General features: G+C 43.6%; 1 protein-coding gene across 2 annotated transcripts in view; it reads left to right on the top strand.

Annotated features, from left to right (window-relative positions):
- The first annotated feature begins 942 nt into the window (after positions 1-942).
- Positions 943-13,170, top strand: part of ttc27 (tetratricopeptide repeat domain 27) — an 89,702-nt gene continuing 77,474 nt past the window's right edge. For both annotated transcript variants that reach the window (XM_061745612.1, XM_061745611.1), the window contains exon 1: positions 943-1,206. In XM_061745612.1, the coding sequence (XP_061601596.1) occupies positions 963-1,206 (244 nt within the window). In that variant the 5' untranslated portion in view covers positions 943-962. The remainder of the gene's footprint in view (positions 1,207-13,170) is intronic.

Genomic DNA, 13,170 nt, shown 5'->3' with positions numbered 1-13,170 from the left:
CCAACTCCATATATAGTTACATTGGATGTATAGAATAAGTTGGAGAGGGATTTGAAATCATGTAGAACCTAAACCTTATTTGAAAAAACATTGAAAAGAAGGATGATTTCTCTATATCAAAGTAATGAGCGGTGATGCTTACTATGTTGATTTGGGTATTCTTTAATTGGTGATTTGATTTGATTATTCAAGGATGAAGGAAACATGTAGACTGTACCTTTTTTTCTTTCTTATTTCTTGAGGAATCTTTGTTATCCCCATGGAGGCAATTTGTTTTACTGGCAGTCTTGTCTCTTACTTCTTGCTTTTATTTCATTGCTTTAAATAATCTTTTTGAGTGTAGGCAATGAATAAGCTTTGCTCAGCCTACACCTTTTTCGGTCTAGATGGTATTTGTATATTGGAAACTTTTTTGTAATGTTTTCTTTGAACAGTGTATTTGTTTCCTTGTTGTCATTTTTATTTTATTCTTAATTTTGTAAAAGCTATTTTGATGTTTGTCTTATTTTTATTCTTTTTTTGTGATGTCATCATGACCGAAATAAACTAAACTAAATGATTCAAAACCTGGAGTAGAATAACACTTCAGATAAAACCTATTAAACTAAAAGGACACATTTAAAAAACTATTAATAATTAATGCTCACAGAAGTGTGAGTAAATGCAGTCACTTACTTTACACAGTTAATGATGAAGTGAAATCAAAATACAGGGAATATAAATGGAGCATAAAGGAACATACAGGGAACATACAGGGAACACATGTCTGGAGCCTGATTTATGGTTCCGCGTTAAATCGACGCAAAGCTTACGCCGTAAGGTACAGGGCGACGCGATTGGCTCTGAGTTGGTGTAACGCGGAACCATAAATCAGCCTTGAGTCAGAGACGTTCAACGCTCCGCCAGCACGTCTTCATGACGTCTCCCACAATGCACCGCGCGCCTGTCATGGCTGCTCACTGATGCCTCTTTCCCCACATGGGTGGATAGAAACGTTTTCCTGGACTGAGACGCGCCGGAGTGACCGCTTTAACAGAGCCGTGGTGGAGTCGGGCTTGAGCCGGGACCGTCCGGAGCGGGGCGCCACTGCCGCCGCCATCATGCCTGCGGAGGTCGGCGTGGAGCTGGTGGAGCTGGTGGTGCTGCGAGGCTTTCTGACGGCGCAGGAGGACGCGGGCTGGAAGGAGCAGGTCGCTGGCGACGCTGGTGAGCTGGCCAAGGGGTCTCCAGGGGGTCTCCGAAGGGGTCTCAACGGGGTCTCCGCAGGGGTCTCCGCAGGGGTCTCCGCGGGGTCTCCGGGGGGTCTCCACAGGGGTCTCAGCGGGGTCTCCGCAGGGGTCTCCGGGGGTCTCCGCGGGTCTCAAGCCTGAATTGTGGTTCTGCGTTAAATCGACGGCGTAGCCTACGGAGTAGGGTGCGTCGGTGTAACGCGGAACCATAAATCAGCCATCCGCGGGGTCTCAGCGGCGTGGCGCAGAAAGTGTACCCGCCTCTAACCTCCTGTAGTCCGGCTGCCCGCGGTGTCGCGTCGCGGTGACGCCGGACTCCGTTGACATTTTGACCATAACTCAATATACAGGACTGTCTCAGAAAATTAGAATATTGTGATATTCTGTAATGCAATTACAAAAACAAAAATGTCATACATTCTGGATTAATTACAAATCAACTGAAATATTGCAAGCCTTTTATTATTTTAATATTGCTGATCATGGCATACAGCTTAAGAAAACTCAAATATCCTATCTCAAAAAATTAGAATATTCTGGGAATCTTAAACTGTAAGCCATAATATTCAGCAATATTTCAGTTGATTTGTAATTAATCCAAAATGTATGACATTTTTGTTTTTTTATTTGCATTACAGAAAATAAAGAACTTTATCACAATATTCTAGTTTTCTGAGACAGTCCTGCAAATACTTCACAAGTGTCGTGGTAGTTGGTGGGAACGCTGTTTGGCATGGATCATACAGGGATATTTGCGGATAAAAATGAAAATAAATCAAGTTTTAAATGGAGTTTAGCTTTGAAGTCGCTGTATTTTGTGTGTGTGTGTGTGTGTGTGTGTGTGTGTGTGTGTGTGTGTGTGTGTGTGTGTGTGTGTGTGTGTGTGTGTGTCTGGGGGGGGCTGCTGAGATTTACTGACTTGGCAAACCTGCAATATTGTGAGCAAACCTTTGTGAGTGAGGATAGGTGCCACATGTTGGCGGCAAACAGATGAAGTGCATGTGTAAGAGCTGAAACGTGCTGAGTTTGGTTGTGATGAAGATGATGATGGTTGGGCCCGGGGCTGCAGCTCTGGGGCCTCCTGGTGGCTGCAGGGGCCGCATGCATCTCTGCAGGGGCCGCATGCATCTCTGCAGGGGCCGCATGCATCTCTGCAGCCAGGAGGAACCAGCTCTGTTTGGGATGGCCTGGCATCCATTAAGGTTATTAACACTTGTCGTTTGTGCCTTAAAATGCCCGTATTGAGGGATACAGTCCAGATGTTGAGCAGTAATACTTGGATCACTGCTCTTGGCTTCCCGGTGGTGCCTGAGTCTGAGGACTTTTCCTGGGTGGCTCAGTTTACAGGATTTGCAGCATGTTTCTCGTGCTCAGATCCTGAAATAGCAATAACACCCCCTCGGCTGTACTGTCACCATAAGGAAATACACGCCGCCAAGTCTAAAAATAAGAAAAATCATCTCCTTCATGTCAGATCTTATAATAGGATAGGACAAATATAACCTTACATGAAAAAATACATGAATTATCTCACTCTGTCATTATTTATTAAACAGAAACAATGCAGAAGAACTGTTTCCACCCCACGATGGAGCTCGTAGATCCGCCTTGAAATAGCAGTGTTTTGCTGTAAAGTTGTTCTGTATGAGTTGTTGGGTCAGAGGCTCCTCTGTGAGGAGTCCAGCACCAGCTGCCATCACACTTCCACCACCGTGCTGGGCAGGGGAGTTGTTTGTGGTGGTAGGTGTGCTGCAGCAGACGGAGCTCCAACAACGGGGGTTCTAGTAACATCATTTAATTCACGGATGCGCTGTTGAGCTGTTGCAATTTCTTTCTTTTTTTTGCACTTTAAATGGATATTGAAAGGAATATTTGAGTTGTTTATTTCTTAGTTATTTATTTTTTTACAGATAACTAAATTTTTTTTGTTTATGCCTAAAATAAGGAATGTAGAATAACTACTGCCATGTTTTTGCCTTTAATGTTTTCATACTTTTAAATATATTTAAAGTTTTCAGTTATCATTGCACCGCAGGGTGCTCGAGGGTTCATGGGAATTTGCCCAACCAGTCTACATGTGTTTTGTGGATCTGGAGAAGGCATTTGACCGTGTCCCTCGTGCCATTCTGTGGGGGGTGCTGAGTGAGTATGGAGTCCGGGGCCCTCTACTAAGGGCTGTCCGGTCTCTGTATGATCGAAGCAGGAGTCTGGTTCGCATTGCCGGCAGTAAGGCAGACTTGTTCCCGGTGCATGTTGGACTCCGGCAGGGCTGCCCTTCGTCACTGGTCCTGTTCATAATTTTTATGGACAGGATTTCTAGGCGCAGCCAGGGGCCGGAGGGGATCCGGTTTGGGAACCTCAGGATTTCATCTCTGCTTTTTGCAGATGATGTTGTCCTGTTGGCTTCATCAGACCGGGACCTCCAGCATGTGCTGGGGCGGTTTGCGGCCGAGTGCGACGCGGCAGGGATGAGAATCAGCACCTCCAAGACCGAGGCCATGGTTCTCGACCGGAAAAGGGTGGCATGCCTTCTCCGGGTGGGTGGAGAAGTCCTGCCTCAGGTGGAGGAGTTCAAGTATCTCGGGATCTTGTTCACGAGTGAGGGAACAATGGAGCGTGAGATTGACAGACGGATCGGTGCAGCGTCCGCAGTAATGCGGTCGATGTACTGGACCGTCGTGGTGAAGAGGGAGCTGAGTCGAAAGGCGAAGCTCTCGATTTACCGGTCAATCTACGCCCCTACCCTCACCTATGGTCATGAACTTTGGGTAGTGACCGAAAGGACGAGATCGCGGATACAAGCGGCCGAGATGAGTTTCCTCCGCAGGGTGGCTGGACGCTCCCTTAGAGATGAGTTTCCTCTGCAGGGTGGCTGGACGCTCCCTTAGAGATGAGTTTCCTCCGCAGGGTGGCTGGACGCTCCCTTAGAGATAGGGTGAGGAGTTCGGTCACCCGGGAGGAGCTCGGAGTCGAGCCGCTACTCCTCCACATTGAGAGGAGTCAGCTGAGGTGGCTTGGGCATCTGTACCGGATGCCTCCTGGACGCCTCCCTAGGGAGGTGTTCCAGGCATGTCCCTCCTCCCTAGGGAGGTGTTCCAGGCATGTCCCACCGGGAGGAGACCCCGGGGAAGACCCAGGACACGCTGGAGAGACTATGTCTCTCGGCTGACCTGGGAACGCCTCGGACCCCCCCTGGAGGAGCTGGAGGAAGTGTCTGGGGTGAGGGAAGTCTGGGCATCCCTGCTGAGGCTGCTGCCCCCGCGACCCGGTAACGGATAAAGCGGGAGAAGATGAGTGAGTGAGTGAGTTATCATTGCTTTATATACTTTCTTGGGGTTAAATTTTCATAAAATGCTAAAAACAGAATTCTCAAAAATTAAAAACCGAAAAACACAGAAAATGGAAAAAATAGGAACTGAATATGTTAAAAAATAAAAGTGATTTTCATACAGCCCTACCTCTGTTTGCTGCCCTGGATCTGTTTGGTAATTCTGATCCACGATGTTTCCTAAAGCAGTTCTATCAGCATTCTGGGAGCTGATTGGTCCTTACAGCATCATTAGCTGCAATACTTGCTGTTGAATCTCAATATAATACTAGTATTAATATGTTGCAGAACTACAGTCATATAATTCATGCAACAGCTCAAAAAACAGTTTAATAACACTAACTCAAATCAATATCAAATCGATTCTTGATATTTGAATCGATTATTATCGAGTATTTAGTCTGCTCCTCAGGTTAGCACCCAGGCTTTTCTTTCATAATGAGCATGCTTTTCTAGTGTTTGAGCTGCAGGTATCGTAGCGGCGTCGGCGATGCTCCTTTCAGCACCAATCTGTCCTGATTTTAATGGGTTCAAAAGCTAGATTAGCTTTATTTAAATGGGCTCCAGCCCATGTTTTTGTCACATATCTCTTAATTTTCATTATGCTTCAGTTTTGTGGAGTAAAGACAAATAATATGGTTCAGGCTTAAGATTTTCTGTTTCTTATGGGGAAAAAACCCATTTTAAACATACATGACATTATAAACTACGTCACATATGAGAAATCCCGTTGCAATCTTGAGTAAATGTTAATAGCAGCGTTTAACAGCACAATGTGTCTAGTGCTGAACCACAACGCTCGCCAGACAATGAGCATCCGGTTCATCAGGCCATGAAAAGTGACCAAAAAAGACCCGGTAGAGCAGCAGACTGGGACAACAATTGTCTCCCTGACCTCCGTCAACTTGTGTCCTTGGTGTCCAGACATTGATTGACAGTTGTTAAAGGTGGAGCGGAGCATGTCCAGATGAACATAATTTTGCCCATACATAAATACATAAATCATTTATTTAAAATACTTCAACCCCCTGACTGAAGCTTCAATTATTTGATTGGTTGTATTCTTTTCCAGAAGCTCTGCAGCACATGAACCGGGGTTTGGACCAGCCCTACCGAGAAACCGCTGTGTCCTTGTGAGCTATTTCCGGGTGTTCATCTTGGCTCGAAATTGCTGCTCAATCACGAGCACTTCTCAAAACTCTATTCACCGTTGCCTTATTAACTGCAGCTCATTGCTGCAACCTTCATGAGTTATGGACCAATTACAGGGACTCTCCCATCTTTCCATAATTGCTGCCATTTCATCGGCAGGCCGGGAGAGAAGCGGAAATTTCATTACAGGCGCGGCCGTACCTTAGGCGTTCCTTTCCCCCCCCTCATAATAAAGCCCCCCCCTCCGTGTACCGTTATGGCAGCGCCTGGGTTTCATTAGATCAGCGGTGAGATGATTTCCTCCACACCTCATTTACAACACCGGCCACACAGTAGGCGCTTATTAACGCCCAGGGTACAGTTAAACACGGTTTGGTTGGCAAAGAGATCCGGGTTCACGTGTGAGCATGAGCCAGTCTTTAACTTGGTGTCAAGGCTGACTTTATATAAAAAACACATTTATTTTGATTAAAGAAAGAAAGCAGATGATCCAGAGGCAAGGCGTTCTGTCCCCAGTCCTTGTGTAAAGCCACGCTGCCTCACCAAAGAACAGCACAAGCTACCCAAGGTTGCACCACATTTATCTTTGATTATGGGATGCATGTAGGGCTGGGGATCGATTCAAATGTAAAGAATCGATTCGATTCCGATTCTTAAGATTCAGAATCGATTATCACACTTTGATTCGATCCGATTCGATTCCAATATTGATTTGGGTTAGTTTTATTAAAACAGTTTTTTCAGCTGTTGCATGAATTATATGACTGTAGTTCTGCAACATATTAATACTAGTATTGTATTGAGATTCAACAGCAAGTATTGCAGCTAATGATGCTGTAAGGACCAATCAGCTCCCAGAATGCTGATAGAACTGCTTTCAGAAACATCGTGGGGCAGAATTACCAATTTATCCCATTTCCCATCGATGAGAATTTGGTTTTTAGCATTTTATGCAAATGTAACCCCAAGACAGTATATAAAGCAAAGAAATATAGACAATTTATGCAATTATAACTGAAAACTTTAATGTTTTCATACTTTTAAACATATCTAAAAGACAAAAACATGGCACTAGTTATTCTCGTGTCCAACAAAACATTCCTTTTTTGGGCATAAAAAAAATACCAAAAGTTGTAATGATGGGGGGGAAAAAAATAAAAATAAAATCAATCTTAAGACATATGAATCGATTTTTAGGAATTAATATGAGAATCGATTTAGAATCGGAAAATCGATCTTTTCAACACAGGCCTAGATGCATGTTTATCCGCATTATTTCAAAAAGCTTGTGGAGTGCAAGGGCATTTATTTCTGTCCAAAACACTCCCAGATCTTGTATTGATGATGGGCAGCTGGGTCACTGAGTCAGGTCTGCTCCAGAACCGACGGGTCACTGGCAGGACATAGTGTTGGCAAAACCACAAGTCAAATGGCGTCTGGTGTTCATCAGCTACCGTTTCATGATGGAAATGAATCCTGGCGTTGTTATCTTTGGCATTGGAGAAAGAGCTTGTTCAGTATGTTCAGGTAGTCGGCACACCTCGTTTTTTGGACTTGTGGCGTTGCTGAACATAATAACCCTGACCATCAAAAGTAACCCCAGGTCATGCTGACGAGGCTGAAATAAAGCTATTCATCATTCTGTTTAAATGTATTCTAAACAGAAATGCCACAAAAGCACATATAGAAACAAGAGGTGAAGACTCTGCTCCATTTGAATGCCAGCGAGACTTTAGAGATTAGATGGCATTAGCGGTCGCTGCCGTCTCTACGTTGTGATGTGGGAACCGCCAGGAACATCTTGATGGTTCCACCTCGGTGCTTAAACAGGAGCATGAACATACAGAGGCTCATACAAATTAGCTTAACCATTTAAAACCTTAAAATAAAGTAATTAAAATAACTAAAATTGTTCCTGAAACGGACTGTATGTCCGACCTCACAAGGCCTCTATAAGGACGGAGACATTTGGTGCTTTTCCACTAGTACCTACTCGGCTCGGCTCGACTCAACTCGGCCTGGTTTCTTTTCCATAAAAATTCAGCACCTGGATCAGAAGTAGGAGGTTGGAGAAGCTGCTGTGACGTATTTGATTGTGTATCTAAACGAAGAAGACAACAACACTAAAGATGTAGAACCTGGAGGAGATGATAGATGTGCTGCTGGATCTGTGACTTGCCCAGGACTGTAGCTTAGGTAGAGCACTCGGTGATGGAAAAATGGGAAAGAAAATTGTGGATAAAAATATATATATAAAAAAAAAAAGAATGAAATGGAAAAATAAATATGAAGAGAGAGAGCTCCTGGTGGATCTGGTCGTTCCTTATCGCCCGTCTAGATCCCTTTTTTAATTCTCTCCTCAGCACCAGGTTTATGAACATCTGCACCTCAGAGTTGGATCATGAAACAAACTTTTGCTGCCATTGCCTGTTGAATGAAATGAATGAATGAAATGAAGAAGCCGTCAGTCGCTCTTTCTCTGATTTCCTCCTCCTCACTCAGACGTCTGACTCCAACCCCCCGACCAATCGGTGGCCTGTAGTGTGATGATGTCAGATACAGCCGACTCAGCAGCTTAGAACCTCGGCAGAATAGTTACAGAAAAATATCTACTCGGCACGTTAGACCCCTAGTGGAGAAGCGCAAAAGCGCGGCAAGTCGAGTTGGGCTGAGTAGGGACAAGTGTAAAAGCACCAATTGTCTGCGGTTTAGTCTTGCTTTGCCACTCTTCATGTAAGTTCCTGGGACTCCTTGTCACCGTCGCTGTGATGTTGACTTCTTCATCCGGCAGGAGTGGTCCTCTGGTACCGCTGCCCTGCATGTTTGAGACGCTCCCCTACTCAGCAAACCTGATTGAAATCCCGATCGGCCTCTCATCAGGAACTGTGCCTGACCAACCCGTTTGAGCCGGGAGATGAATAAAACATGCCGAGCAGCGGTCCCCCCGGACCTGGGCCGAGGAACAAAGTGTTTTTGAAACCACGGCTCTGCTGTCTTGACAAAGTGCCGCTAACAGAACCGTACTAACGAAGTACGACGGCCCGGTATGACTTTGAATACCACGACAGGAGCACGGCAGCATTTTATTTTCTCCGTCTGCACTTTTAGATGAACAACGGTGATGTGAAATAAACCAGGAAGGACTGACGTAAAGTGTTTCTTTCTTGCATATTTAAACCCCAACATCCACTGGATTTAAGGACAAATGAAGACGCTGCACTAGACAGCTGGAAATTTCTGAATTCCCTAAACGGCAAATTAGATCTTTTGGTTTTAGTATTCGCGGCATGATGTGATGTCTGAGGACCAGCTCATCTGGATTTAAAGAGACGCTCAGAACCCCACCCTCTGGTCTCCCTTCGCTCTCTGTTCCCTCCATCCGGGAGAACAAAGTAATCTGTGCTAATGAGCCAAGCCAGATTCCCTCCTAAAATAAAAAGCTAATGAAAGACGGGGAGACGTTAAACGGAGCGTCTGGGTACCGCCATCATTTCTGGTCAGAAAGCAGTGGCCCTGAAATTGCCCTCTTCCCCTCCATAAAATCAGCTTGGTTTTTTCTCCCGTCTCTTCAGCGGTCATGCTGGGAGTTTCTTCTGCCGAATGCTCACACTGTGTGTGACATCTGTGAAGAAACTGTTCCATGTGCTCATTGCTTCACTGAAAATACAGCTTGAAATTGGGGAATAAACCTAAATAACAAAGCTATGAAGACCTGTTCGGCAGAGCGTGGCACAGCCTTTACGCAGTTTCGTCTTAAAAGAGAGAGAAAACTGCAGTCTCTCCATTGTTTCTGTGTCCTGAGAAATGATAGGAAGCCTTGAAAGGTAAAAGCAGGCAAATCTCACTCTGCTACTACTGGCCAGTAGTTTTGCTAGTACAGTTAGTAGTTCTGCTAGCACAGGGGTCAGCTCTTTAGCGCTGCCCTAGTGGATCCTGGAGCTTTTCCAAAAATGTTTGACCTTTTTTTTTCTTTTCTTTTTTTTTTCTTTCTTTTCTTTTTTTTTCCTTTTTTAATCTCAACTTTTTTCTCGACATTTCGACTTGTTCTCGACATTTCGACTTGTTCTCGACATTTCTTTTTTTTTTTTTTTTTTTTTTTAAAGGTTTTTTTGGGCTCTAGTGGCCCTTTATTGGAGATGCAGACTGGAAAGGGGTACAGAGAGAGAATGGGGAAGACACGCAGCAAAGGTGCGCGGGCTGGATTCGAACCCGCGACCGCTGCAGGAGGAGGACTGTAGCCTCAGTATATGGCCCGCTGCTTAACCCACTGCGCCACCGAGCGGCCCATTGTTCTCGACATTTCGACTTGTTCTCGACATTTCGACTTGTTCTCGACATTTCGACTTGTTCTCGACATTTCGACTTGTTCTCGACATTTCGACTTTGTTCTCGACATTTCGACTTTTTTCTCGACATTTCGACTTGTTCTCGACATTTCGACTTGTTCTCGACATTTCGACTTGTTCTCGACATTTCGACTTGTTCTCGACATTTCGACTTTTTTCGCGACATTTCGACTTTTTTCGCGACATTTTGACTTTTTTCTCAAGATTGTAATTCAACATTAATCTCGACATTTCGACTTTTTTCTTCAAATTTTGACATTTCTCGATATTTCGACTTTTTTCTCGAAGTGCATAATGAAAAAAAAAATCTTCCCCCAGTTATAATATAGAAACATGCAGCATGTGTTGCCTTCATTCTAAGGCTTGTACAAGACTTCATTTTTTTGCGGCTCCAGACATATGTTTTTTGTGTTTTTGATCCAATAAGGCTCTTTCAACATTTTGGGTTGCCGACCCCTGTTCTAGATGAATGTGGGATAAATAAAATAAAACCGATTTCATAGTGCCCTACTTCTGTTTGCTTGTGCTACTCCACGACCGAAAATATGCTTGTGCAGTATGGGAGAGGTGAAATCATACTAAAAAACTTGATCCAGTCCTCAACAACACCTGTCGCCTTGTCACTGGATGCCTCGAGCCGAACACTGCTAACCTGCACATCCTTCCTGGCATTGCCCCACCAGAGATCAGAAGGGAAGTTTCCAGCCATGTAGAACACTTGAAGCAGTCCACTGACCCAGGACACCTTCTCTACGGGATACTACACCTTCCAAGGAAAGGCTGAATCTGTGGAGAGCTAGTCTGGAAGCAACCCCTCCTAGCCATGACATGAAAATACCGCAATCTGAAACCCTCCCAAAAGGCCAGGATGAAACATGGGCTAAATGGAAGTGTCTCAACCGCCTCATAATCAAAGTTGGACGAACAAAGGTGGAAATGGTGATATACTACAAATCCAACTACCTGCATTTGTGGCCCTGGCCCCCAGGATATCACCCATCTCCTTAACTGCCCACTACTACCTCCCCCTGCTCAATGGAACACCTGCGCACAAATGTGTGGAAAAATGGATGGATGTCATCTAGCTCTCAACCTTACCAGCACGAACACTCGACAAGAAGAAGTACTAGGTTTCACCGGTTACGGCTCACCTTTTAGGATGGTGGTTTCTGGAACAAGACCAGAACTACTGCTGTACTGTAGATGATGAGGTCTCACAAAGTTTGTTAGTTTATTCTTGTTCTTAGCAAAGACGTGGGATTAAGACCTGGGAACTGCTGAACCAACTAAAACAGACCTCCCATGAGAAGAAGATCTTCCAGGCCGAGGTCCTCTGTCCCTCCCATCCAGTCCCTGCAAGACTGTCAGCTCTGTGTTGATATAAAAGAAGCAGTTTGTAATCAACAACCGGCAAAGACGACTGATGGACGAGGTCTCTGAGCACAAACAACGACAACAAGGCTAATTTGCTTCAACCTCAGGAATAACAAATGTGTGACTCGCTTCCTACAAACTATCAAAATCAAAAGGACATTTAGGAGCTGATGTACTAATTTTATTGCAGAAACAATCAGTCATCAGATGTTTGTAGATATTTTTGTTGTATTAAAAACCTGCCGACAATGAGGAAGGTCTTCCTGAAGTAAAACACAGGCGTCCCTGCCAGTGCAGCTTGCGAGAGACTCTTTACTGGAGGCAAAGACATTTTCCGACCAAAGAGAAACCGTGTCTCTGATGCAAACTTTGAAAAACTTCTCGTGTCTGTGAACAAACATCTCATGTGAGAAAGATCAGAGATGAGTTTTTGCAGTGTACATACAGTACATAATACACACGTTTTTGACCATGTTACTGTTAAAAGCAGGTCTTTGTTCTTGCTGTTGTGAATTATTGCAGCTCACTTCAATAAACAATTGAACTTAACTTTTTTGCCTGCGTATCTGTTTTTTTGTTAAACATTTTATTCGAGAAATAAAGTCAGATGTACAAGATTCACATCATTACAGTCTCAATCGGGTATGACTGAGTTTTATTGATCACTAAGATAACACTGATTTGGCACGAAGTTGGTTCAATTTAGTAAAATGCTTGAATGTAGTTACTAGTTACTTTCATTTTGCTGTAGCTTAGCTTGCTACATTTCTGAAGGTAATAGCTTTGATTAGGAGTGGGACGATACGGGTAACTCACGATTCAATACTGAGGTGACATGTGGCCCACGATAACGATAATATCACCATTCACGATATCTACGATATTCGATAAATACCCATAAAAAGGAAAACGTCTGTATAGGGCTGTTCGATTAATCGATTTTAAATCGTAATCGCGATTATGTAATTAGAACGATGTTAAAACGTGAAAATCGTAAAATCGATTTTTCACTTTTTTTTTTTTTTTTTTCTTTTTTTTAAACCTTGTCTGCACACATATTAATGATTGATACCATATTAATGATTGATGGAAATACCTCTCAATACCTGCGACAAGTGCCCCATGGGAGAGGCTCTTTAGTGTAGGAGGGGGCGTTGGAACCATGGTGATATACTAACATGCCACCGGGTAGACCGGCTCGTGTTCCTTGCAAAAAACTTGCAAATGTGAATAGCAAATGTAATGAGTGACATTACACACCTCTACCTCCTTCATGGGTTGCATTATTATTTAGCATGCAAAGACCCAGTTTAGTTTAATTAGAAAATGTCTTGTTTTATTTAATTGGAAAAATGACTTACTGTATGTTTGCAAGTGCTGATTTGCTGATTTCTTTTTTTTTTCAGAGATAAAACTTTATATTTTATTATATTTTTAAAAACTTTTTTCAACTTATTTTACAGAGTTTTGCACTTTATTCATTCATTTTTGGTGCCCAATGGGGCAAATGTTCAATAAAAAAACAGCATATTTGAAATCATTTCTTTGCCTTTTGTCAATTCACAAAATAATCGTAATCGGATTTTGAGAGAAAAAAATCGAGATTTTATTTTTGGGCAAAATCGAACAGCCCTACATCTGTAGTTATGCATTTATTCAAAGCCAAAACTTCATAGAATGTACAAGGAAAGTGCATTTGTATATTTCCTCACTGCCTCCTAGGCTTGTAAATATAAACACT

Source organism: Cololabis saira, chromosome 17 (genome assembly GCF_033807715.1).
Source record: "Cololabis saira isolate AMF1-May2022 chromosome 17, fColSai1.1, whole genome shotgun sequence".
NCBI classification, from domain to species: Eukaryota; Metazoa; Chordata; class Actinopteri; order Beloniformes; family Belonidae; genus Cololabis; species Cololabis saira.
Note: the sequence above shows the minus strand (reverse complement) of the source record. Positions and strands in the feature narration are given on the sequence as shown.